This window comes from Propithecus coquereli, unplaced genomic scaffold, assembly GCF_000956105.1.
Source record: "Propithecus coquereli isolate 6110/MARCELLA unplaced genomic scaffold, Pcoq_1.0 Scaffold371, whole genome shotgun sequence".
In the NCBI taxonomy this organism is placed as follows: Eukaryota; Metazoa; Chordata; class Mammalia; order Primates; family Indriidae; genus Propithecus; species Propithecus coquereli.
In genome coordinates this window covers 2,549,466-2,576,338 of record NW_012149408.1, presented here as the reverse complement: position 1 = coordinate 2,576,338, position 26,873 = coordinate 2,549,466, and the positions used below count along the sequence as shown (strand labels likewise).

At 44.6% G+C, this 26,873-nt stretch overlaps 3 protein-coding genes across 3 annotated transcripts in view; 2 read left to right on the top strand and 1 right to left on the bottom strand.

The window, feature by feature from the left end:
- The window catches only part of SRD5A1 (steroid-5-alpha-reductase, alpha polypeptide 1 (3-oxo-5 alpha-steroid delta 4-dehydrogenase alpha 1)), an 85,671-nt gene extending 67,834 nt beyond the window's left edge, over positions 1-17,837 (bottom strand). The window contains exons 1-2 of the mRNA XM_012651851.1: positions 17,474-17,837; positions 623-789 (exon numbers count right to left, since the gene is read on the bottom strand). Of these exons, the coding sequence (XP_012507305.1) occupies positions 623-789; positions 17,474-17,766 (460 nt within the window). The 5' untranslated portion in view covers positions 17,767-17,837. The remainder of the gene's footprint in view (positions 1-622; positions 790-17,473) is intronic.
- LOC105816441 (60S ribosomal protein L36a-like) lies at positions 8,593-8,969 on the top strand. Its single transcript, XM_012651857.1, has one exon. The coding sequence runs from the start codon at positions 8,608-8,610 to the stop codon at positions 8,926-8,928; it is 321 nt and encodes a 106-aa protein (XP_012507311.1). The 5' UTR covers positions 8,593-8,607; the 3' UTR covers positions 8,929-8,969.
- Positions 17,838-18,273: 436 nt separating the features above from the next.
- Positions 18,274-26,873, top strand: part of NSUN2 (NOP2/Sun RNA methyltransferase family, member 2) — a 27,826-nt gene continuing 19,226 nt past the window's right edge. The window contains 5 exon segments of the mRNA XM_012651856.1: positions 18,274-18,440; positions 18,564-18,721; positions 19,313-19,417; positions 24,154-24,259; positions 26,705-26,805. Of these exon segments, the coding sequence (XP_012507310.1) occupies positions 18,345-18,440; positions 18,564-18,721; positions 19,313-19,417; positions 24,154-24,259; positions 26,705-26,805 (566 nt within the window). The 5' untranslated portion in view covers positions 18,274-18,344.

Here is a 26,873-nt window from a genome sequence, read left to right as displayed (position 1 = left end):
GACTTGGGCGGGGCAGGGGGGGCAAGGGCAACATACACAACCTAAACATCTGTACCCCCATAATATGCTGAAATAAAAAAAAAGAAAGAAAATGTACATTAATTCACATTAATTGATAGAAGTAAAAAAATTCAAAATCTTCATAAAACTAAAAGTTTATTCAAGTTCATATAACCATAGAAATCTAATTGCATTGTTGGAAGATAACTCAGTCTGGCTTTTTCTGTCACAGAAGAAACTGCAGGAGGTTCAGGGCCAGCCTTAGATTACGCGGTCAGTGAGGCCCAAGTCTCCTTGGTCTTATTAAGAGTCGCTGTTCCTTCTCCTGGAGCTTGTTGCTATTTTTAGGTTTTCAGTCTGAACAGGCATCTGCGCTTCAGGCCAGAGTGGGCGAAGGTGTCCTGCACCTGCATCACCTCCCTGCCCCCCGTGGGGCGGGGACAGCCTGACTGTCCCTCTGGCTGGCTCCAGCCCTCCTGCTGCTCTCTCCTCTGGAGAGCTTATAGATCATCACAGACTCTGTTTTCTCAAGAAGTTTGAGCTTTCTACCTGGAAACTACAGGGACGTGAAAACAAAAGCGATGATTTGAATGTGGTGGGGTTTGTAGCTGTGGACACTCACCTATTAGAAAACGGGGGTCTGTCACCCAGTCATCGGCATACACTGCATATTGGCTCAAGTATCTGCTTTGCAAGTAGCCATTATAGGCGCAGAAAAAAAATGCTATCACACACGAATACAGCGGTGTTGGTTTTCCTCCTCGAATCAGAAATGGGAAAATCAACGACCTTAGGAAACAAGAAACAGAAACAAATTTCAAAAAAAAAAAAAGACTTCTGTAATTCTATTCATTTCTGTAATTCTATTTTAAATGTCTTGGGTTCTTAGTCTTGCTTTCTTATACAAATGTCATCCTCAGTAACATTCGCACTGATTTACTATATCTATGCTGAAAGAAGATTTCTAGATAAAGAATTAACCATGTTTCAATAATAAACGCCACAGCGCACAAAGTCAAGATTCTATTTACACAGAATATGAAACAGTAGTACACTGAGCTACAGGAAACTGGAGGCTACAAGAGGCTCTCACAGCTTCTACTATCCTAAAACCAGGAACTTGTCCTAGTCTGAGCACTAGGACTTGGAGCACACCGTCGCACCCTCCGTCACCACTGCAACGGCTCCCACTCACTGAGCACCCGTGGCCTGCAAGGCCTCCAAGATGCCTGGGCAGGAGGCACTGTCACCCACATTAGACGCAGGATGAAATTAAGACTCCATCTGAGTGGTTAAGTAAGCTACTCAAGCTCATAGGGCTAATGAGTGGTTGAGTTTAAATGTAAATCTGGGTACTACAAAGACCATGTTCTTTTCTTATACCACACTGGTTTAGATGTAACCTACTAAAGGTCTAAAGAAAGAAAAGGACAAGAAATTAGAAACTTATAGAGAAAAAAGAATGCAAAATTTTATTTTGTGTTTGAATTTTTTAATATCGACATGGAATACATTGAAAGAGACTATAAATTCTGCAACCTTAAGAGGAATCATTATGAATAACTTTATGCCAATAAATTTGACAACCTGATGAAATAGGCAAAGTCCTTGAAAGATACAGATGAACAAAACTGACCCAAGAAGAAACAGACAACTTGAGTAGCACTGTATCAGTGAAAGAAATTGAATTCAGACTCAAGAAATCTAGAAAAGGCAAAACCAGACTCAGAGGAGGGGATTAACTGCAAAGAGGCATGAAGGAACCTTTTAGGGGAATATTACTTTCTATATTTTGTTTGTAAAGTTGAAGGCCAGGCATGGTGGCTCACACCTGTAATCCTAGCACTTTGGGAAGTTGAGGTGAGAGGATTGCTTAAGGCCAGGAGTTTGAGACCAGCCTGACCAACATAGCAAGATTCCATCTCTACAAAAAATTTAAGAAAATTAGCTGGGCACAGTGGTACATGCCTATAGTCCCAGCCAATCAGGAGGCTGAGGCAAGAGGATCCCTTGAGCACAGGAGTTTGAGGTTGCAGTGAGCTATGATGATACCACTGCACTCCGGCCCAGGCAACAGAGTGAGACCTTATCTCCAAAGAACAAACAAACAAACAAAAAAAACAAAACCAAAAAACCAAAAAACCAAACTGAACTTAGACTTATGAAATCCAGAAAAAGCAAAAGTAGAGTCAGGAGAGGGAACTGGCCACAAAGCCACAGAGAAATTTTTTAGAGGAATACAACTGCTCCGTATCTTGAGTTTGGCGATGATTATACAACTGTATGTAATCACCAAAATTCATCAAACTATAGACTTAAAATGAGTGAATTTTATTATTTGTAAATTATAGTTCAATACCACAGGAAAAATTTAAAAGCTTATTATTGGTTTTCATTCTGGCCATCTACTCCATGGTCAAACCATAATTAGTCATTAGTTATTAATGTAACAGTAATAATAACAGCATGATAATAGTAATACAATGTTGGCTATATATCCTCAATGTATTCTCTCATCAACAGCATCACTCAACTCCTTGGAAAACATTCAGTCAAAAGCAGTCTTCAAGGTTCTCACTGTGTTCAGGCCAGGTCCCCAAAGATGACTTCGTACAGGTGTAGAGCAAAGCACTTGTTGACACTAAGCATCCATTCGGCTGCTGTGTCATCAGTGAGGTAGTTATTCGCCGGGCAGCTGTAATGTTGGCAAGCACCCGAAAAAGCACGAGGAACCCCAGCCGTTTTTCTCCGAATCTTGGAAACATGATTCAGACCAGGACAGATAGTTGGAAGAGTGAGCTGACATTTGGGACGCAGGCGCACTCCAAATGTTCCTGTGGAACAGCTGGAACTTGGTCTTCACAGAAACAAGTACGTGTCTCTTGGTCCAGTGTCAGCACCTTAAAAATAGACCAAGAAGGGACCTGTGGTGTTTAGGCACTGGTGTTCCCCTCTCCCACCCCTGGTATCTCAACCAGGACAGAGGCCTTGAGTTGGACCCAGAAGAAACAGAATTAAGGGCAGAGGACAGAAGGGTTTGCCCTCTAAGTCCAAGAGTACAGACCTGAGAAATGCCAAGAGTAAGCAGCCTCACTTCTGAAGTCAGCTTAGGGCGAAAGGGACGTCAGTGTGAGAAAGCTGAGAAAAGACTTCCCTGGGAGTTATAGTCCCAAGGAATTTTCCAGTAGGCAAACTACAGGACAGAGCTGAGAAAGTGTCAGAGTTCTCACTTTGAAGAAACACAGAAAAAAGAACAGGAAATAAGAATTGTGGGGGATGCAAGGCCTGGATTTGGTTTGGAAAGATGTCTGTTAAAATATACAGTACTCAGTTCTTAAGAGGTTGGGGCTGTTCACTTGAACAAAATCCATCCCAAATTCAATGCACGATAATAGGAAGGCAAAGTCAAAGAGAGGAAGGAAAAAATTAGGAAGCTTGAAATACACAGAATCGCCACTACAACAAGGTGGTCTAAGAAAGCCTTCTGCACTGCATGTCGCAGATTTTAAATAATAGACAAATGAAGTGTCAAAGTACTCTGAGGAAACATTCAGTGTATGTGGTAGACTTTCCCTCCAGAATCTGAGAACATGTACCTCACACTTTTGATCTATGTCCCCTGATTCAGTTCCAACTTCTGGGCTGAATTCTGAACTGGTAAATATTAGTCGGCATCTTGTAAAGGTGAAACCCAAACCTCTTTCACTTTGTCTTTTTTTTTGAGACAGTGTTGCTCTGTCGCCCAGGCTAGAGTGCAGTGGCATCAACTTAGCTCACAGCAACCTCAAACCCCTGGGCTCAAGTGATCCTCCTGCTTCAGCCTCCCAAATAGCTGGGACTACACGCACACACCACACCCAGCTAATTTTTTCTATTTTTAGTAGAGACAGGGTCTCCAACTCCTGAGCTCAGGCAATCCTCCCGCCTCGGCCTCCCAGAGTGGTAGGATTACAGGTGTGAGCCACCGCGCCCGGCCCCTCACTGTCTTCACATTCCTTTTCCTCATCGGCACTAATGTTCTGGGTCTGGGACGGCAATTTGAATCTAGATGGCCTGTTGGCAAACTATGGCTCATGGGCCAAATCCAGTTTACCACCTGTTTTTATGTGAGCTAAGAATGGTTTTTATATTTTTAAACGTTTGGAAAAAATCAAAATGATATACTTTATGACACATGAAAATAATATGAAATTCAAATTTCAGTGTCCATAAATAAAGTCTTATTGGAACAGAGCCATGGCCATTTCTTCGCGTGTTGTCTGTGGCTGCTCTCACGCTATGACAGCAGGGTCGCTGCAACGGAGCCCGTGCGGGGCAATCCGGTGACTGCACTGCTGCTCAGCAGGCTGCAGGTCAGCGACACAGTTCTAACTCGACAGAGTTTTGAGTGCCACGTGCATCACTGTATCACACATCTTACTTAATTGTATTGTCAGTGCATACCCATCATGTTAAAACAAGAGAAGTGCGCTTTGAAGCCACAGTGGAATATGGGTTATTTTGTTACTGAATCAAACGGCAAAGTATTCTTTAGTATGCAATGACGCTAGAGCTATGTCGATAGAAGACAGAGGTTGCTATTATGAGACTCAGCGCCCATCACAATATTCCCAACTCACAGAAAAGTGAAGGCAAGAAAAATTAGAAAATTTAAAACAGAAGCTCAGCAGAATTCCTTCACAAAAGAAATGAAAATGAGGCTGCAACCGAAGTTAGTTATCCAGTCGCTCGTTTGTTAGTGAAGCAAGGAAAGCTGTATATCAAGAGTGAGTTAATTAACTGCAGCAGCCAAAGAGGTATGTCCAGAGAATATGAACTTAAGATGATTAGCCTCTCCGTGATAACAGCTGCTTGAGGAGTTAAAGGAACAGGGAGCAATATCGACAGTCAAGTAAGAAACAAGGCAAATTTTGCCTTGCAAAGCAGTCCTCTTTGGGTCTTGGTGAGTCTAGGCATTTTGGTTGTTGTTTATTTAAGGAGTCAGTGTAAGGCTGAAGTGACTGAAGAAATTAGGCTCTCTCAGTAGTCTGTGTGGAACAACTACGGGTGAGAATGTTTTCAAAGAAGTTGAGAAAACACTAATTTAGTAGAATCCAAAGTGGAAACTACTAAGATGTTACAATTGAAAATGGATGGAACAGAAAAACCAAAAATTACAAATTTACAAGGCTTGTGGAAATGTAAGGTGTTAAAAGCTATTTCTTGCATCAGAAGGTCTTTTCCAGAAAATTCATCGTGTGTGATTTGAGCCAATAGTGTCAACAGTGAATGTGACAATCCCTCTCACGGACTTAACTATTATCAGTTCTGCAACTTTGCTGACTATCCTGATTTGTCCTACCACACAGCAGTTTGATGGCTTAGTAAAGTTTTCTTGCATTATTTTGAGCTCAGGGCTGAGATTTAAACTTTTCTGAACAAGAACTGCCCTCGACCACTATTACTCAATTCTGGAGGGCTTTGGAAAGTAGCTTTTGTGACAGACTTGATAACGCAGCCTAATAAATTCAACCTAAAATTAGAAGGCAAAACAGCACTTATGTGCAAAACTTCTACTGTGTTAAAGTCGTTTCAACGACAACTAATGTTGTTTGAATCACAAGTCACATTGAATTGCTTTAAGTACTTTCCATGCTGTTAAAATTTTAAAAAATGAGCTCTGCATTCTCACATACACTTGCAGTGGACATAATTTCTAAGCTCAAACTAAAGCCCTAACGGTGTTTGTGAACCTGGATTTCCATACTTCAAAATCCATTTCAGTGTGTAATTGAGAAGTAGTCACCTAATAGTGAACAGGAAGATGTTACTCTGCAATGTAATGACATCCTGGAAAGCAAATACCCAGAGAAGAATCTAACAGAATCCCATGGTTGCCTTCCATGTGATGCATATGCTCAATGAAAACCATATGCTTATGGACTGGTATCAACATTTGCATTTTCAAGGTAAAAAATACATAAAATCTCATTACAGGGAGGCACTAAGAGATGAGCATTTACAACAGATTTTGATAATAGGGAACACTGACTTTGAATCCCGATGAGTAAAGTGTTATTCCTTACCAAAAAAAGAATTCTGTTCTCATTAGACCTGTATTACAAAACTTGCACTAAGAATTATATTTTGAATTTACTGACGGAAATTTTTGGGAAACTTTGTTCTCTCCTTATAAATACCTACACAGCATCTTGGCTCACAAGCCTTAAATACGCACTACGTGGCTCTTTCTGGAAAAGGTCTGCTGAGCGCGGGTCCGGGTTCACACAGGTGCGTTGAATCTGCAGGCATCCCGCGGCCTTCCTGGGAGGGCGTTCTGGCGCAGGGCGCTGGCGCTCGATCGCAGGCGGCTGCTGCAGACTGGGCATGGCTGCGCTTTGCGGCGAAGGACGTGCTTCTGTGAGTCCAGTCCCAGGACCACTCCTGCTTCTGCACGTGCCACGGGGGGACCTGGAAGGTGTCCCCAAAGGACCTTGGGAGAAGGTTTGGTCCCTCTCTGTGGTCTCACGTGAATGCTAGAAAAGTGGCGAGCCTGGAAGCTGGGCCTTATGGAGACTGAAAGTAGTCTCTTCTGTTGCTCTCTGATGCCTGCCTTGGAGCGGACAGCAGCGACCCGATGCCCACCGCCCGGCTAAAACCACTGAAGTCAGCAGGAGAAGCAAGCCGGCTGCCTGTGCTCAGACCTCAGGGGAAGATGAGCTCCTCCCCGTCTCGCTCCTGCCTGAAGGCTCTGACTGGGACCAAGCCTGCCATGGGCTCTGAGGACACACCGGCCTCCCAGCAGGGGGCGCTCTGCTCCCTTTTGGCATCTTTGGGATCGTCTTTCTTCTTCTGGGTCATTCCCTTTAGCGTCACTTCCTCTCCTTCCTTGGAAATCCACGTTACTGTGGCCAGCACAGGCTTTCCTTTGACTGGGGCCAACTGGAACCAGAATGGGGATGGGGAGGGTGGTTTCTAGGAATGGCTTCCATCGGAGTTTTCATCTAGACTTGTTAGGGTGTGAAGTCCACACGTGGGGGCAGAAAGAATTCTCAGTAATGAGGATATATAGAAGTAAAAGTTTATTTATTGGAGAGAGGAGAGAGGAGAGAGGAGAGAGAGGAGAGAGGAGAAAGCGGGGGGAGAGAGAGAGAGAGAGAGAGAGAGAGACACCATAAAACAGAGGAAAGTTCCTTGGTGCTTTCAAAGGGTAAAAAATGGCTTTTTCCCCTCTGCTCCAGCAGACTGATGATGAAAGCAGCCGTGAAGCTGCTGCGTTGGGTTTTTCTGTTTCTCACGGAGCAGATTCATAGCAGAAATTGGTTTCTTCTTTCTTTTTGATAGTGGGAGGCATCTGGTACTGTCTCTTCTCGAGGAGGCAGGAAGTTCGCACTCCTACTGTCCGCGCAGAACTTTCTGAAGGCTGCTTAAACAATACTCAAAAAACCTTTTTATATGCAGTGAATTTTTGATGACGGTCCATCAAATAGTCTGCCCTTTCCTCCGCTCTCTCAGAAACTTTCTTTCCATTTGGAATGTTAATGAAGACTTATATCTTCTTTTGTCTGTGTAGCTTCTTTTACTTGCTAGGTAGACATCTCTGTGGGAGAGATATTTATGTTGTTGACCTTAGAGGCAGGGTTTATGCTACTCTAAGTGGCTGCCAGTTATAAATTTATTTCCTTGTTAGCCCATTAGCGAGATAGTTCTTTCAAGGCTCTAGAGGGACAACAGCACTTTATAGACCGCAGTGGATCCCAGGCAGTTTATGAGAGCAAACTGATAGGGTCTCACTCAGGACATGGGGCCAGTCTCAACAGAAAAGGAGGTGGGCACACCCGCCTGGACACACACCACTCATGGCTACACAACACAAGGGCCCAGGGCCCACGCCACTCAGTTACGACGGACACGGGTGTGCACAAGCCCTTTCTCCTATATTGTCTCATTCACACTCAAAATCACCCTTCCATACAGAACTGTTGGAAACGACTATTAACCCTCTTTGACAAAAGGTATCGAACCAGAAGTTAAAAATCTCTTAAGATGGAAACCATCTTTAAGAGAAACTAGGAAACACTGGGACTAAACAGTACTTTACCAGGTAATGTGTTATAAATCTATTTCTGTTCTGATAATGAGCTAAGGGACACAAAACAGTCAAGTCCCAGGGAGCTACGTAGGAATTCTATTTGCCAACCAATCAGATGAAGCATAAAATTGAAATCGACACTTTGTTCCTATTTTATTTTCTTTCCATTCCATGTAAAGAAACGAGACTTACTTCATCGAGTTGTTTTTATTATCCATTGAAACTGCAAACCTTGGTGTCTGCAAGGTAACCTGGAATGTGGGACCTGTTTGATGATGGAGCTGAACCAAGAGTGTTAAGAAGCCAGAGAGTCTCTGGTGCATTGATGGCCAAGGCAATTGGCTGTCTCCTGGTTGAGCTGTCAAGCATAGACATAACATAAAAGTGCTTCTGATACAGTGCCTGATAAAGTGTTTCTCATCATCCTTAACCCTACACTAAATGCCTTTTTTTATACTTCAAAAACTGTTGCCATTATCCCTATTTTACAGATCAGAACATGGAGGTTCAAGGTTGCTGATAGCGCGCACGCAAACATGGTGAATGTTCCTAAAACCCGCCGGACTTTCTGTAAGAAATGTGGCAAGCACCAACTCCACAAAGTGACACAATACAAGAAGGGCAAGGATTCTCTGTATGCCCAGGGAAAGCGGCGTTATGATAGGAAGCAGAGTGGTTATGGTGGGCAGACTAAGCCGATTTTCCGGAAAAAGGCTAAGACTACAAAGAAGATTGTGCTGAGGCTTGAGTGTGTTGAGCCCAACTGCAGATCTAAAAGAATGCTGGCTATTAAGAGATGCAAGCATTTTGAACTGGGAGGAGATAAGAAGAGAAAGGGCCAAGTGATCCAGTTCTAAGCATCTTTTATCATGAAGACAATAAAATCTTGAGGTTATGTTAGTTACTTCAGTTGGTTGCCTTTGGTCTTTTGGGAGGGAATAAATTAGAGCCGTCAATAAAATCACCCGTCAATAAAGTCACCCTTGCGGGGGGGGGCGGGGAAGAACATGGAGGTTCAGGGCGTGACATGGCTGGTGGAGTGATCACACAGGAGGCTGTGGCAGGGAGTCAATGCCACCTTCCCAGGTGCTCCACCCACCACACCACGAGGACCCAGGCAGAAGTAGGAAGGCCTGGTCCATGGCCTATTAAATAGTTGCTTGAAGTCATTTTTATTAGGTGTTTCTATTAAATCAGAAAAATACTTATGCTATTATGTTAAGTGCCAAAGTAGTTACAAGACATCGTGTTTTCGTGTATCTTTACGCTTACAAAAAGTTATCAAAAACTTATTAAGAACAATGAAAGAGATGGGGAAAAGCTATACCAAAATATTGTCAACATTATCTCTAAGTGATGGAATTACAAGCAATTTTTATTTTCTTCCTTGAGTTCCTCTGTATTTTCCAAATATTCTACAAGGAGCATGTATTTCAACTCTAAGTTTGTCTGCATGCCATACTGACATGGATCTTAAGTCCTGGTAGCTAATACATTCAGAACAGACTGGAAGAGTGACATGGAGAAATCAGATTTCCTGGGTTGATAACCTGTCACTGCTGATCGAAAAGGCCCAGAGACAATTGGGCAAAATTAATAAACAGGCACAGATCATCCGTTTAAGGAAAAAGGAAGTACCCTAAAGCACATAGGAAGAAAAATGGGTTACTGGAGGAGCTGTTGCTTCCAATTTTTAGATTTTCTTTTGTTTGGATAATCACACGCCCAGTTTAATCTCTGAAACAGTAGGTGGTACTTGTGGGTGGGACTCGACCACACCCTGTATGATGAGTCAGTAAATGCAGTAAAAGGGTGTGCATATTGACTTCCTCATCAGTAGGTGGCTCTTGCCAGGAAAGAACAAGCTGCTACATTGTTTTTGGGTCCTGTGACCAGCTCTAGTTCCTCAGGAGAAGCACTCTAATGCCCCAGGTGGCGAGTGGGGCCCTGGAACTTCCGGGTGTGCCCTGATGCTCCACCTGGTGCTCCACTGCAGCAGTGGTGGTTAGGGGAGTGAGACTGGCTGTGGCTGGGTAGGGCCAGCCTGCCCTCAAGCTCCACAGATGCTTTTATTAGGGGTCAAAGGTCTGTTCTCCACCTCTGGGCAAAGGAAGTGCTGAAGTGGCTGCCTCTACCAGAAAGTCTGCGGTGTGGAGGTACAGCTGTCAGAGACCCACAGTCTGGCAGTCTGGAGCAGGCCTCGTTCCTTTCCACTCTTCCTCATTCCTCGGTTTCTCCCGGGCCTTTGCAGGCAGTCAGGACCTCAAGCCAGCTGAGCTCCTCTACAGCTGTGATGCAGGCCGGAGGTTCCCTGCCAGGATTCTAGCCTGAGAGGGGAGTGTGGTCTTCCCATGGGAGGAGGGGTGCCCCACAAGCACACCACAGCTAGGACCCACACTGATCTGCCCCTGAAGGCACACATACCTCCCCAGGCTAATTCACAAATATTCCCTGTGTGCCCCTGGGCAATGCAATTGAGACCTGGGGGTACAGGATCTGGCTGGTGGGCCCATCCCCAGGGCCTGGGAGATCACTCCCTTACCATGCCAGGGAAAAGCATGCTGGTCCCCCATTAAAAAGTAGGCAAAAGACATGTACAGACACTTTTCAAAAGAAGATAGACTAATGGCCAACAAACATGAAAAAATGCTCAACAACTCTAATCAGGGAAATGCAAATCAAAACCACAATGGGATATCACTTAACTACAGTGAGAATGGCTTTTATCAAAAAGTCCCAAAACAACAAATGCTGGCATGGATGCGGAGAGATAGGAACACTCGTATGCTGCTGGTGGGACTGCAAACTTGTACACCCTCTATGGAAAGTAGTATGGAGACACCTCAAAGAGGTGTTCTACCTATAGGTAGAACTACCATTTGCCCCAACAATCCTGCTACTGGGTATTTGCCCAAAGGAAAAAAAGACATCTGCACATGAATGCTTATGGCAGCACAATTCACAATTACAAAGGTGTGGAAATAACCCAAGTGCCCGTCAATACATTAGTGGATTAATAAAATGTGGTATATGTGTACCATGAAGGTATACTCAGCCATTAAAAAAAATGGTGAACTAGCACCTCTTGTATTATCCTGGATGGAACTGGATACCATTCTTCTAAGTGAAGTATCACAAGACTGGAAAAACAAGTACCACATGTACTCATCATTAAATTGGAACTAATCGATCAACACGTATATGCACATATGGAAGGAACATTCATCGGAAATCAAGCAGGTGGGAGGGGGAGGAGGGGATGGGTAAATTCACACCTAATGGGTACAAAGTACACTATCTAAGTGATAAGCACACTTATAACTCTGACTCAAATGGTACAAAAGCAATTTATGTAACAGAAACGTTTGTACCCCCATAATATTCTGAAATAAAAAAAAGTATGTCATAAAAAGAAAGAAATCTGAACTAAAGGTATGTTATTGACTTTCTCATGCGTTAAATCATAACCACTTAATCCCCCCCCGCCGCCAAAAAAAGAGAAATGGATTACCAAGAAGAACAAAATCACCAGAGCTAGCCTACATGTCCGTTCTCACTTTCCACGAAGGCTTGGGAGTGGCACCAACAGGAAGACACAGAGAGCTCTGAGCTTTTCAAACTCCTAAGCAGCACTTGTGATTTCAAACCAAAAGGATAATTGCTGATACAGTATTAAACACAATTAATTGGTAGAAAACTGTTCATGTCCATCTGCTAGATGTGATCTGCTCAAAAGAGGAAAGACTCGAGGTAAAGTGTTCATTCCAGAGAAACAAAATGCAAGCAATCACTTGGAATGACTACTCTTTAAACATTTAAAGTAAGATTTTTGGGTTTTGCCATTTTGGAAGCAAGATTTAATTCATATAGTACACTAAAAAATTATCTCTTGAAATATCTTACTAACAAACTGGATAATAATGCCTCAGTTTCCTTGCCATGACAAATAAAGGCAATCATTCAGCAAATGACTTGACTTGAAAAATAAAAGCAATTGGATATCATCTCTCAGGACAATCTATAGTGATGCACCCCTAAGTCAGGGAACAATTAAATATCTAATTTGGTAATTTGGAAGTAATTTAGGCCATGGGAGATTTAATTACTTTTAAATGGTTAAAACTGAGAGTTTTTTTTTTTTCTTTTTAAGGTCTCACTCCAGCCCAGTCTGGAGTGCAGTGTTGTCATCATAGCTCACTGCAATCTCTAACTCCTGGAGCTCAAGCAATCCTCCTGCCTCAGCCTCCCGAGTAGCTGAGACTGCAGGCATGTGTGACCAGGCTCAGCTAATATTTTTATTTCTTGTAGAGATGGAGTCTTGCTATATTGTCCAGGCTGGTCTTGAACTTCTGGACTCAAGTGATCCTCCTGCCTTGGCCTCCCAAAGTGCTTGGATTACAAGTATGAGCTACTGCGACTGGCCTGGAGAGTAGTTAATTTAAATAATTAACTTTATTACTTTTTCTCAATAATTTGAGACCACTGAAATCTATAGCACTTCCTAGATTTGGCTCTGTTCCTCTTGCTTGTCTTTCCTTCTGTAGAAGACTCTTTTGCAGTGATGACTAAATCACATAGATGCCAACAAAGCTGTGTGCTTAAATAAGCACTTCGCTTTTTCAAAGCAACATTATGGTCACAATGAATATTTCACTTTCCATCATTCTACACTTTTGCATAGTTTTTCTTTTCTCAGATTATTCGAATCCACAAAGCAAGGGCCAAGGATCCAGTGTACCCTCCTTAAAAAAAAATTAATTGGAAGGCCCTTAGGCTGAGATGGTGCTTTGGGTCCTACATAAGCAAAACAAAACCCAACTCAGTATAAACAGTAAAAGGAAACAGGCGTAACCAATCAGAAACCGCCAACTAACCTCCAACTGGAGACTTACCAATCAGAAACTGCCAATAACCTCCAACTGGAGGCTTACCAATTAGAAGCCATGAACTAACCTCTGTATCTGGGGACTTCCACTCTAACCAATCAAATGTTTGTTTTGCTTGTGCAAACACCTTACAAAATCAGCTGTCCCCTCAAGGGAGCCAAAACCTTTGTGATTTGGCACTGATTCATGAATCTGTTTGCTCAAGTAAACTCCCTAAAATTTTAATGTGGCTAATTTTATCTTTTAACATCCTTCATCCTTTCATTTCTCTGCTATGTTTTAACATGACACATGACACATTTAAAAGTGAGGCTGGGCCAGGCCTCCCCCAAGAGACCATTGATAGAATTATGCAAGAGGAATGATGAATCAGAAGTAGGTGAGGTTCTCTGAGGCATTGTAGTCAGGGATAACCACAGAAGCAAAACTGTACAGGCCATGGCTCTGGCAGAGCACAAACCTGGGGGCAGGTGTTAGGAAGAGGGGGCCTTGCGGACATCTGACGGCAGCACTCTGGGGTCACCTGGCAACCGGTCATAACAAAATGATCACTGAAGGCTTCCAGGGCAAGCAATGCCTGGGGCTCTGGCCCTTTGTCTGTTAAATCAGTGGTCCCCAACCTTTTTGGCATCAGGGGCTAGTTTCATGGAAGACAATTTTTCCCTCCATGGACCGGGGGTGTGGTGGTTTCAGGATGATTCAAGCCATTTACATTTATTGTGCACTTTATTTCTATTATTATTACATTGTTAACCTCTCTGCTAATGATCATCTGTATCTGCAGCTGCTCCCCAGTGCTAGCATCACCACCTCAGCCCCATCTCAGACATCAGGCATTAGGTTCTCATAAGGAGCATGCAACCTAGATCCCTCGAGCGGGTAGTTTACAGTAGGGGTCACGCTTCTATGAGAATCTAATGCTGCCGCTGATCTGAGAGGGGGCAGAGACAGGTGGCAATGTGAGCAAAGAGGAGTGGCTGTAAATACAGCTGAAGCTTCACTCTGCCGCTCACCTCTTGCTGTGCGGTCTGGTTCCTAACACGCCAGCCATGGACTGGTACCAGTCTGCAGCGCAAGGGTTGGGGACTACAGCATTAAATGGAAGAGTGAAGAAGAAATAACCCCCTGACTAATGAAATCACTGCTGTGAGTGGGAAGGGATGATCTGTGAGCAAAGGCAATCCAGGAAATACTGGACAAGCCTGCTTGGCCGGAGAGAAAGCAAGGCATGAAGGCAGATGGATGGCAGCCTGGTGAGCCCTATGGAGGGCCTCTGACACACACATGCAGTCCTGAGCTGATGCTGGTGACAACAGGAGCCTGCTGCCATGTCTAGCAAAGCAGGATTTAAAGCTGAGGGTAGGGAAAGAGCGTGGGGGGCGGGGGAAGGGTGAGGAAGCCCCACGAGGACCAAAACCCCAAAACCGGTGACTAGGACCTGGACTAGGGCACCACCACAGGGAAACGGAACAGAGGGCCAGGGAACAGGATGAACACAGGGGAGGCAGAGGAGGGAACATCACTGTGACCAGAGTGTCAGACCTCAGTAAGGAGGAGAGCAGAGGACGAAGGTCGTAGGACAGAATAAAGCACAGGCTGAGGAGGGCCCTTGGGTGAGAAGGTGGGAGGCCCGGTAAGAGGCAGGAGAACGCACCTGTCTCAGGTAGCTGGCACCAAGCCAGATGCTCTCCATGCTCAGGAAGACTAGGAACCGAGTGAGAAGACACTGCCTCTGCCCCCAAGACCCCACACACCCTGGGGCTAAAAGGAAGAGGCTTCAGCGCAGAAAGAAGGCAGGCAACTCCTGTCCCTACTATGGGCTCTAAAGGCATTCCTGAAGACGTCCCTTTACTCTCCTTGGGGGAAACAGGCAGTGCTGGGCCTTGCTCTGCATCACAGCTTTGCCCCGTTCCCCTCCCAGTGAGGCCGCCCTCCCCTCCCGGCACTTTTGCCCAAAAGATCCTGCAGATCCCCCATAACCTTTTGCCCCTCCACTGACAAGGAATATCGTGTCTCTGCGTGCCCCGTACCAAAGCAGGGCCGTAAGTCGGTCCTCAGTGAATGTCTGCTGGACAAACACATAAAAACGTGCAGGTCTCCTCTATCTCACAAGCAAACACAGCTTTCCTTTCCTTTCCTTTCCCTTCCTCCTTGAGCTAACTGTTCCATCCTCATTGACCCCTGAACTGTCAGTCGCTCTGGGAACAGCTGCAGTCCTGCTGTCTTTGGGCCTCCCTGTCTGTGGCAAGCACCTGGGCTTTGCCTGGTCCTCGCTGCTCCCACGAGGGGCTCACACTCCTCAGGGCAGGCCCCGCCTCACTCCTTCTCAACCCCATGGCTCCGCACGTGGCAGGGGCTCTGTGGACACCCCTCGAGTTCTGCAAGGTGCTACCCACTAGGCCTTGCCAGCACCCCCCCAGGCTCAGCTTTCTCCTGCCTCCCGCACAGCTCGGGCTTATGTTCACGCAGCCTCCTCTCTCGCTAAGTCTCGTATCATCTGCAGTTCCCCACACTAACACGGGGCCCCGCATGGTTCACAGGCCCTGCTGGGATGGTTTATTGCCAGTGCTAAATGCTGTTTCCACCTCACTTCTCTTCCAAGTGCTCACCGACTTAGGTCAAATGACTGTTTAATAAATTAGTTGGTTGAGTAGAATGGAAAATGTTTATCTTTTCTATTTAGAAAACTTAAATGTCCCCAAACCACACAGACTATGTATACAGGAACATATACAACTTAAAAAGTCCACCAATTTTAAAAACTATACCTGATCTGGCAAACCATTCTGGAGCAGTTTTTAAGACCACTAGTCTGGGAATCAGTCTAGCCCCAGCAATCCCCTGTCCAGCAGCCTTGGGTAGAACACCCGCCTGCTGTGTCTCAGTGCTCTCACATGTATGACATGATCTACTCAAGTTCTGTCACTCCAGAGGTGCCTTTGGCCCTATGGGAGGCTGCATTCGTTCTCCCCACAAGTGAGCCTGGGCACAATTAAACATGACGTGTTAAGTTTGAAAGTTTCAACTCAGGTTTTCAGACAAAACATTGTTTCCAATGCCACATCTTCATTGGCACGGAAGGCTGGCAGCAGTGTGCATAAATGACCCACAAAGTACACACATGGATATGCGTGCACAGCAATGCAAAATAGTGCATTATTTACTGAGCAGTCAGTTGTGCCAGCACCATGCAAGCATTTTAGGGAGTTGCCTTTGCTTAAAATGCATGCCAGACCCACAGGGCGGTACCATCACCATGCCCATTTTACAGGTGGGCAACACCTGGTGCAGAGCAGCTTGGTTAACTTACCTGAGGTTGTGAGTGATGGGGTTGGGATGGCACCTAACAGTCTGACCCCAGAGCTTGCTTCTAGCTATTAGAAAAACAGATAGACACAGCTTCTGGAGCATTTATGGAAAAGTACATACAGATAGGAAGGTCTGAATGATATTCAAATTTCAGCAATGTTTGATCATTTTACCAAAAAAATCCAGCAGTCTGACTATTCAGTGGTAAAGAGTTTCAGGTACACAGCATTCGCTAAGCCTTTGTAAAGTGCCCACATAAAAGCGGAATGGGAATACCGACTACATCAGGTAGGTAAAAGGTGCCGGTATGCAGGGAACTTATGTACTGAGAACCGTACTGGGTCCCAGATACTTGTTCTGGCACCGGAGCTGGGAAGCCTGTCCTTTCTCCTTACTGGAATGTAAGATACAAAGAGAAAGAAGAGAGGCTTATAAACACACAATGAATTCTTCCTATCTCTCTAGGAAGTGGGTGTTTTAAGGAGGTTCAACTTTCTCTGCTGCAGAGAGATCCTTTTTAAAACAGAACAAAAACAAAAGATTTAGAAGTCATCTTTAGGACTTCATTTGTTAAGGTTTAAGGTTGTTGCCTGCAAAGTCATTATGCAAGCCCTGGGGACCCCTGCATTTTGTGGAGGTGAAAGACCCTGAAAGTGATCAAGCTTGCAGTGGGGAAACCACGAAGCAGGTTTAGGAGACCAGGCTTCCAAGTTGCAGCTGGATCACTCGGCTAGGAGAAAACAGCTCCACCAGTTCCACCACCAAAGATGCCGAAAGGAGCAAGGACAGAAAAGGAGCAATAATACACGGTGGATAAGGTGACGTGAGACCATCAGCATTCTAATTTGGACCCTTAAGTCTTGATCTGAGGGAACAAAACCAAGGATTATTGTACTTTCCAGATCACAGTTTCACAATTTTTCTATCACTCCCTTTCAATCCTTTCTAATCGTCTCTCACTTTTTTCCAGACTAATCCCTACTTGTTTCTCAACTGAATCCCGGGGCGAGGGGGCACAGGGACAGCACACCCGGCCCGCAGGGGAAGGGACCAGCACAGAGAGGACGCCAAGGCGGGCGGGCAGGGGCGCGGGGCAGGAGGTGACCCCCGCGGGAGGCGCGGGGACTCGGGCGGGAGGCAAGCAGGGGACCAGGACCAGGGCCAGGGCCAGGGCCAGGGCGGGGGGAGGCGCGGGGTCCGGCGTTACCGCTGCGTGTAGTGGGCGAGGAACATGGCCAGTAGGACGCGGTTGGGCGCGCTGCGGAGGCGCTCGGGAGACGCGCGGGCGCACTCGTACAGCGGCACGGCCAGCGAGGGCAGCTCCTGCACGGCCCAGGCGGTCCGCGCCGGCACCCGGGGGCCGGAGCTCGGCGAGGAGTGGCGGCCGTAGGGCGGGTCCACGAACGAGAGCACCGCGAAGCCCGCCAGGGCCAGCAGGCACTCCAGGTAGGCGAGCGCGTCCAGCGGGCGCTCCTGCTCCTGCGCCAGCGCCATCGCCATCGCCGCGGAGGGACGGTTCGCTCCATGCCCCGGCGCCCGCGGCGGCCCACATATAGGGCGCCGGCGAGGGGCGGAGGCGCGGCACCCTGATGCCCGAGCGCCTGCGACGCCCTCTCACCAGGGCGGCGCCCAGACCCCGCCGGCCAGCCCTGGCATCGCGCGGGGCGGGGTGGGGCCGGGCACCTGTGAGGGCGGGGCGGGGCGGGGCCTGCCACGGGCCGGCCCCCGCTCGGCCGTCGGAGCCTCGCCCCGCGCCGCTCTGCGCACGCGCCGACCTCGGGCTGGCCGGGGAACTGCCTGAGCCCGCGGGCGAGACCGGGTCGCTTCGCGCGAGGATGCCTTTGGTGCTGTTCCCTGGAGCCTTTTTCCCCCTCCGGGCTGTCCGCAATTTTCTGTCGCACGTTGTCTCCCGGGAGGGCGGATTGCGGCGCTTTTGGATTAATTCTCGAGAGTCCCTGCAGGCTCCTGAAAGGCCGGGCCCAGACGCGTGGGGGCCTCGCGTTCCGGCCGGAAGTGCCGCTCGCTGCTCGGCGGTGGCGGGCAGGTGTCTACGAGCGGCCTGCGCGGCCGCGTGGGCCATGGGGCGGCGGTCGCGGGGCCGGCGGCTCCAGCAGCAGCAGCGGCCCGAGGGCGCGGAGGACGGCGCCGAGGGCGGCGGGAAGCGCGGCGAGGCGGTAGGAGCCGAGGGTGGCGGGCAGACAGGGGCCCCGCCTGTGCCTCCCCGACCCCAGGCCTGCGGGGCGGCGGCTCGGGGCAGCTCCTCGGGCCTCGGGGTACGATTCTCTTTCCTTCCTTAGGGCTGGGAAGGCGGGTACCCTGAGATCGTCAAGGAGAACAAGCTGTTCGAGCACTATTACCAGGAGCTCAAGATCGTGCCCGAGGGCGAGTGGGACCAGTTCATGGGCGCACTCAGGGAGCCTCTCCCGGCCACTTTAAGAATTACTGGTTACAAAAGGTAAGGGGGCTGTGCTTTCATTTTCTGGGGAATTGGGGCTAGGATGCCCGAGGTTAAAAGCGAGGTGGTTTTCTCCGAAGTTTTATAGTGCCAGCGAACCGCTGCATTTCAGCGATGTAGACTCAGGGAGCACTGAAGAGGGAGGACAAGGGTCCGATGACATAGCGAAGTATTGCAGGTGAAAGATTGGAGTAAGAAGTGGAAATGCAATCAAAGAAAGGTTTGGATTCTGATTATTGGTGAGCTGCGGAGCCTACAAGAGGATTTGTAGAGAATTTATGACATTGAATATGGATGAAATCGTCTGGTCTTTTTTTTTCAGTCTTTATAGTTAAATTTTTGCAAATGAGTTTTAAGTAAGAATGAAACCGTGGGTATATTTAGAAGAGAAGAAACGCAGTTTTGTTCTTCGGGATCAGACAGTGAAGATTCTTTAAATTTTGAAGGGACACAGGAAAAAGACAGTGACTAAAGAATGTTTCTCTCCATGTAAAGTTGGATCTAGTTTTAAAACACTTGCAGTCTTAAAAAAGATACAATGTATTAACTTAGTTTTTTAGATTAGTTTGAAACTCTCTTGTTTTTTAAAAGCCATGCAAAAGAGATTCTCCATTGCTTAAAGAACAAGTATTTCAAGGAATTGGAGGACTTGGAGGTGGACGGTCAGAAAGTTGACGTTCCACAGCCACTGAGTTGGTAGGTACCACCACACTTAATCATGTTGGGTATTTCCTTTTTTTCTTCTTTTTTTAAGTTTTTTTTTTTTAATTTCACAAGTAGATGCTGACAGACATGTTGGGTATTTCTTTGGGATATTAATCTCTGTCACTTGAATATATTCCTTGGTACTGCATTTGCTATTAAATCAAAAGAGCGTGAATGTATTTCCAGATATCCTAATGTTCTTTTACCCAATGCTTTTATCAACATTATGTTGCTATGCAAATTTTCATAGGTATTTTACAGCTCTCTATTTGAGACACGAAGTTCAGTTAACTCTTCTTAGTAGATCCAGCCTTTCTTTCCTTGATATTACCGCTTCTACCATCTCCGTATTACAGCCTTTGTTTTCTCACATCAACTTTTGCAGAGTGTGTTCTCTGCCTTCAGAAAAAAGACAGACTTAACCTGAGGAAGGGTCGCCACAGCCTGCTGTCAGGTAGTCTCCTGGTAGTTCTCAGTGCAGACTGGGCTGGTCCATGCAGTCTCCCACCACCTCAGCACCCAAGCACATTGCTGCTCTGCGTGCTGCCCTTTCTTTACCTGTCCCGGAGGTGTCCTCTGGGCTACCTGTTCCTCCTGGCCCAGTTCAAGTCTCAGTTGTGTGAAGGTGATCCCTTGGGCCGGCAGCATAGGTGTCTTGCAAACACTTGCAGTCTTAAAAAGAGTACTCTGGAGGTGCCATGCCCTGGGTTAATTTGTACATGTAAAAATTGTTAAAGCAAAAATTGTTATGGTTTCATATTTGAAATTACTAACATTGAGGTATTGAGTTTTTAGAATAGAAATGTTTTAAATAATTTTTATAAAAAGATCAATTAAGCGTTTTACATCAACCCTTGAGGTTTTGACCATTCATGTGCGTTGCGTTTGTTGTCTTACCTTTTTGTTTTGTTTTTGCTGTTGTTTTTGAGACAGAGTCTCACTCTGTGCCCTGGGTAGAGTACAGTGGCGTCATTGTAGCTCACTGCAACTTCAAACTGCTGGGCTCAAGCCCTCCTGAGCAGCTGGGACTACAGATGCTGGCCACCATGCCCAGTTAATTTTTCTATTTTTACTAGAGATGGGGTCACACTCTTGCTCAGGCTGGTCTCAAGCTCCTGGCCTCAAGCTATCCTCCCGCCTTGGCCTCCCAGAGCGCTACAATTACAGGTGTGAGCCACGACACCTAACCTGTTGTCTTACCTTTTTAGATAGCCTTTAGTGATTACAAACCAAGGTCAGGTTTTCATTAATCATGGGTTACAAATTTGCTCGCTTTTCTTTCATTGGCCTTACGGACTTTCAGTGTCCATATCACAGACAGGCACGGCATACACATTTTGAATGAGTGTTGACTGGGCAAACACTAAATTGATAATTCAGCCAAGATCAAAACCAAATGTACCATTGTTGAATGTGTTTCTAGGATAAATTTGCAATTTTCTGCCAAAAAATTCAGTGATGGTTTTTTAATGACATATTTTAGTAAGATTTTAAAAGCTTGAAGGGTACAGTACAGGAAAGTGATTCAGGTGCTGGGTCGCTGTTGGTGGTTACTGATTGTGCGTCTGCAGTAGTGAGGTCAGTGGGAAAGGAAGATGTTCAGCCTTTGGTTATGGCATTGCTGAGGTGAAGTGACCTTCACAGGATCAAGCTTTTCTTCTGAATAGTAACTAGATTTTGAAGATTTTGTTGATTGTACTGATGCTCGTGCATTGCTTAGGGTAGAGGCCATCTGGCATTGCCCCAAACGGTTATAGCTGTCCTTAGGCAACTTCTATTTTGTAGTTTTGCATGTATTTGCTGCTTTACACAATCACCTGAAAACATTTTCTCCTATACCCTTGTGTCTGTGCAGTGAGGGGGTAAGATGTCTTTTTCCTCTGGTCCCAGCCGGTAGGAGCATTTCAGCACATATCTGTAGGGCGGAGGTGCACTCTCAAGGCCTGTCATCGAGATCATTTTCTTCTGCACTTTCCAGCAAACTATGAGAAACCATGGGTTGCTAATAAGTCTTGCTATTTTGTTGTTCTGCAAACTACAGTTATACTTATTTGGTTAGCCCTGTTTAACATTTAACAGCTGCTTTTTCCATCGTGTTTGTTGAACATTATCTATGGGTACATGAGGAGGCGAAGTTCCTAAACTCCTTAGAAAGCCCTGCAGGTTGTCTGAGTTGAAGAATGAAAGTGAATCATTCTCTGCCGGCAGCCAGCAACTCTTATGCTATTTTTTGCTTTAATTTTCTGAACACACAGCTGAAGGGTATGAACAAAAACGTATGATTTGGGTTCCTGATACTTGGCTTTTACTGTTATCAATGACAGTTTCTTGACAGCTTTATTCTATAAACATTTATTCATTCAAATTCACTTGTCAGTTGTGGGATACTCATAAATCTCAGCAAGCAAGTAAAGCATAAACTTTCCAAGACTTCTAGTGGTTTTTTTGTATTGTTCAGAGTGCAGAAATAGGTCATATAACATTCTTCCTGATCCTTTCGTATACAGCAGAACATAATTCAGGAAAGTGTGTTTTGGAACTGCATTTTCTAGAAGGAATGTTATAGTGTAGGACTATAGCTTTGGCTGATGGAGTTTTTTCTTACTTTCCACCGACTCAGAATGGTAAGCTATTATCCCAAAGCACTTACTGATTTGACAAATCATTTGGTCAGAACACACCTTATTGTTACTCTGTTCATGTGCTTGTTAATGTCTGGGTTGAAGATGATTTGCCATAGATCTTGTATATGTTTACAAAGTTTTTATCCCCTTGAGAATTTTTGATACACAAAGGTGACAATGGTGCTTGTAATTTATCATCACGAAAGTCCATATAGGACTTTTTCTTAAGACTCATGAGCTAAATTTGAATTAAGTACCAAAAAATTAAATGCAGTTCTTCAAGATTGTTTTATTTGTTGTTAAAGTCTACAGAGATTTTACTAAACATTTATTGGCTCAAAAAAGATGAAGCTGTTCCTAAAGCTATATAAGAAACATACTTTTTATTATTTTACTGTTAGTCTTTGTAGTTAACTCTTTGAAAGTTATTAAATGTTTTTATTCATAAGATTAACCTCTTTCACAGTTATAAATACAGTAAGATTTTAATCCCATAGTAGTAAATTTACGTTTTAACTATTAGAAATTCAATCTGTAAGGCACATACGGAGATATTTGTTATATCTAGACTGCTTATGAAAATTCAGCTATTTACAGTAAGTCTGTATGGCATGTTCATTTTTGGCGATATGATAAGGTGGTAACTTATGTGAAATCCTACTGTCGTTGATCACAGAGAAGTTCAGGATTGCCGGAAATTATGTAAGAGTGAGCATTTGGCTATTCACAAACAGAGGTTGCAGTGGCACAGCAGATTTTGCTCAATACCACAATGAAAGCCAAATTTGAGTCCATCCTACTATTTGGCCCTAGTGAGGCCAAAAGGGTATTTAAAACTAAATTCTTTTTTATATGATTTACTTTTGGCTTTATATTTTTCAAACAAGTTAAACATTGAAGAGAGAAGCAGGAGTAGGAAATAGAATCAAAGCACTGGAACATTTGAAGAGTGACCATGAACAGATTCAGCCAGTTTAATCTTCATTATTTGGTAGAAAATACTTTTCAAATGTATTTTATAATATTATGACTCTTGAGCAGTGTCTTCAGTTCTTAAGGCCTGAGTTTGTTTCCATCAAGTAATCATTCAAAGTTTCAAAGCAGTCAAATGTATTTGTATTTCCCAAACATCCCATTTTAATTTTCATCGATCGCACTCTGGCTACAATTTGACGCATGGAGGCATCGTAACCTTGCTTTGTCAAATTGGGCTTATTTTTATACCTCAGACTTAGTAAGTGCTAAAACTGCAGTAAGGTTTATGGCCAGGAGATGTGTTATGCTTAGCTTGTCGTTGGGTGCATTGAGCATAGTGCTGTGTGTCACATCACTGTATTCACTTGTGCAGGTGCAGAGTAGTGGACGAGTGCAGGCCAAGTTTAAAAACACATCCTTCCCAACCAATGACATCATCATCTATAGGAAGTTCAAATATTAATATATTCACAGAAATGGCAGGAGACACTTCATTCTTAGGTATATGTAGGTAACAATCAGCCTAGGGCTCAAATTAATGTATTAGGGGTTCCCAAGGTTGTTTTTTTTGTTGTTGTTTATTTGTTTTGGTGTATACAACCTTTTAGTACATTATTGAACTGGTTTGTTTTTAGCAATAGTGAAAAAATACGTTTTTTAAAAACTAATCAAATGTTTGTCAAGCACTCTGACTACTGTCCTCCAGCATTATGTTGATTCTGTGCAACCTGTGTTTCCCTAACATTTAAGTAACTCATCATTTGCCATCTTTTTTTTTTATGATGACCTCTATACCATTGTTAACATAGTGAAGAGCAGAAGAGTCTCCACTCTTTCATCTGATCATGAACATTGCCTCATTATAATTCTACAGTAATATCATGTGCATGTGTCTCTTGTAACCACTGTGGCTCTCCTGTCTCTGACTGGGCCCTGGCGTAGTTAGAACCAAGCTCCTTTTTCCCCGAGGACATCACCAAGTGTTGCTGACTGTGCTTGAGGATTGTGAATGTGAACGAGGAGAATAAAATTGAATGTCTCATTTGGCATAGGACCTGTATAAGCAAGAAATCGTCAAGAGACCACTTTATATATAATCCATACATGTTTTACTTTCTTATTGGTCAGGTATCCTGAAGAACTTGCCTGGCACACAAATTTAAGTCGAAAAATCTTAAGAAAATCTCCACAGTTGGAAAAGTTTCATCAGTTTCTAGTTAGCGAAACTGAATCTGTAAGTAGATTTCTTTGGATTTGTTGGTTTCCTTAAAGCTTTTCGGGCACAGATGTATTGTGGTTGTCTTTTTATCCTGCTTGTCACTGGAAGTGACAGGTAGACAAAACACACAGAAAAGATGAGTGTGCGCACCACCACCTTTAATTTCTGATCATTTGTATCATGTATCTGCTGTCTTGTTTGGCTTGTCCAATCATGCAATTTATTAACGGTATCAGTCACAGTTGTCTGTTTGCTCTATTGTTTTCTTTTACCCATGGATTCGGGTGGCTGTAGAATTGGGGTGAGCACTGTACTTTGTTGACAGCACGTCGTTCAGGACAGATACTTAGTCCACTTTCATTTCCTCCTCAGGTGCACCTGCCAGGTGCCTGCCCTGCAGATAAAGTATTTATGTTTTCAAGGCCATCTTGGTGGGGTATGGGATTTTTGTTTGTTTGTTTTTAATATATTTTATTAAAAGTGAGACTTGTGATTTTACTTTTTATCATCTCTATTTTTTCTTGCCACGCATTGTACCTGTACTTTGCCAGAAAAACAAAACACCCAGGCACAACTTTGATTCTCATGAGGCATCTGTTGTCACCTTCTTGGTTTCTTTGCCACCCACATTTCTTCATTGCAGTTCAGGTGCTCAACTTCTTACCTTTAACATCAAACCATCCCTAACAAAATAGCTGTTTGCTCATGTAATGAATATTTAAATGAATGCCCGTAAAGTTTGGATATTATAAGCTTTTTCTTTGGAGTTCTTAATGTCACATTGAAAATCAGAGGTTTCCTCCTTCATAATTTCTTATCTATTAATACTTTCTAGGCAAGTAAAACTTCTATGTGTCACCAGTTTATGGTTTTTTTTCTTTTCACTCTAAACTTACAGAAATGTGCTTCCGATGTTTTTTCATTGAAGCCTTTAACCAATTTGGAAGCCCTTCACCTCAGTTCTAATCTCAACTCTAAGCTCTTCGCACCCTACAGCTGTTTCTTATCTCTGTGGCTTTCTCTGCATTTCAGTAGCCTTTTAAAGTGGGCTTCTGTTTACCTGGCTTTTCCTCCTTGAATAGTAATAAGAACCAAGAACTAAGTTCTGCCACATACGCTGTACTTGTGGCCAGTACAGGAAGAGATTCTCTTACTCAGCTTTTAATCTAGATGGAAGGTCAAGCAAGGATAAAGAAACTGTTAGAGAACAATTCAGGTTTGCATTTTGAATAGAGTAGAGGGTTTATGGGGAATATTGTGATACACAGTTGGATAGATTTGAAGAGCCAGGTTTTGGCACTTTGGAAAGGTGGAGGTAATGGTAGTTTTAGTGTGGGTAGCAGCTGTTGTGGGAAACCGATCTAGATTTTTGATCAGGAGTCAGCATGATGAGAGCTCTCGAGATTAACGGTGACACCCTCTGGGTTATTCAAAGCCGGCTGCAAAACCTCTTCAGAGAGTGTTTATAATCAAGTGACTAATTGCTGGGGTGTCTGGGGCCTGGGGTGTCTGACTTCCTCATCCTGCTTAATGCTTTAATTGAAAACTTGCATGGAAACAGAAGGCAAGCATATCAGAATCACATTATAACCCAAAAGCTTGGAGTCAGTGTGCCTAGTGAGTGACTCAAGATTCAAATAGTCACTGTAGACTCACTGCTGGCCAGAAACCCATGAGGTGACAGCAGGGATAAAGGTAAAAGTCTGTCCGTTAGATGCCTAAGTTTAAGGTGAGTAACAGCTGGTCAAGTACAAAAGGCCAGGGTTGTAGGGTCCTAACGGAGCAGAAGCCTCAGGCGTGAGGCTGTTAGAAGAGAGCTGTGGCTTAGGCAAGTGCTGGGCCACATCAGGAGAATTTTGTCCACCTCTGAACAGTTGCACCTTTTAACAGATGCCCTGGCCTGCTAGAGAAGATGTAGATGGTGAGGAATTCTAGACAATGATGATCTGAGGAAGGAAAGATGGGAGCATTGGTTGATGTCTTTGTCTCTTTGAAAGAAAGAGGAATTATGAGGAATAGAAAGTGGATGTGGGCTGTTTCTGAAAACATGATGACTGAGAAATAGATGCTAGAATTTTAGTCGAGGGAAAAACCACGTGGCAGTAACTTTCTGTCCTGTGCTAAGCTGATGCTCCCTGTTGCTGAAGGTTTTTACACAGCAGTCTGCCTCGGAGAGGTGCTTGTCCAGCTTCCATGCTCTTACGATGGGGACCTGGGACTGCAAGTGTAAAACCCCTTTTCTTTTATGAAAGTCAGTACCTGCAGTAGGTTTCGGTATTAATGGTTATGCGTAGTTAGCCTTTAGATAGCTTTATCCATTAGTACAAAATCTGTTCTCATTTAATATAGTAGGAATTCTTTCGTTCTGTGTAAGATTATGTGGTCTTTTTCTGTTGAATTTAAAACAATGCCCGATATTAAAATTTTCTATTTTTTTTATTGTTAATTTTTTTCCCCAAGGGAAATATCAGCCGTCAAGAAGCGGTTAGCATGATCCCACCGCTGCTGCTCAATGTCCAGCCTCATCACAAGGTAGCAGACTTTAACTAGAAACCTGGGGTGTGTCAAGCAGGGTCCATAAGAAAAAGAAACACGGGGGTGGATAGCTTGTTAATCAGTTTTTGTTGAA

What these genes read in the sequence shown, in the direction of transcription:
- LOC105816441 (XM_012651857.1), top strand. Translation starts at nt 8,608, where the DNA reads ATGGTGAATGTTCCTAAAACCCGCCGGACTTTCTGTAAGAAATGTGGC.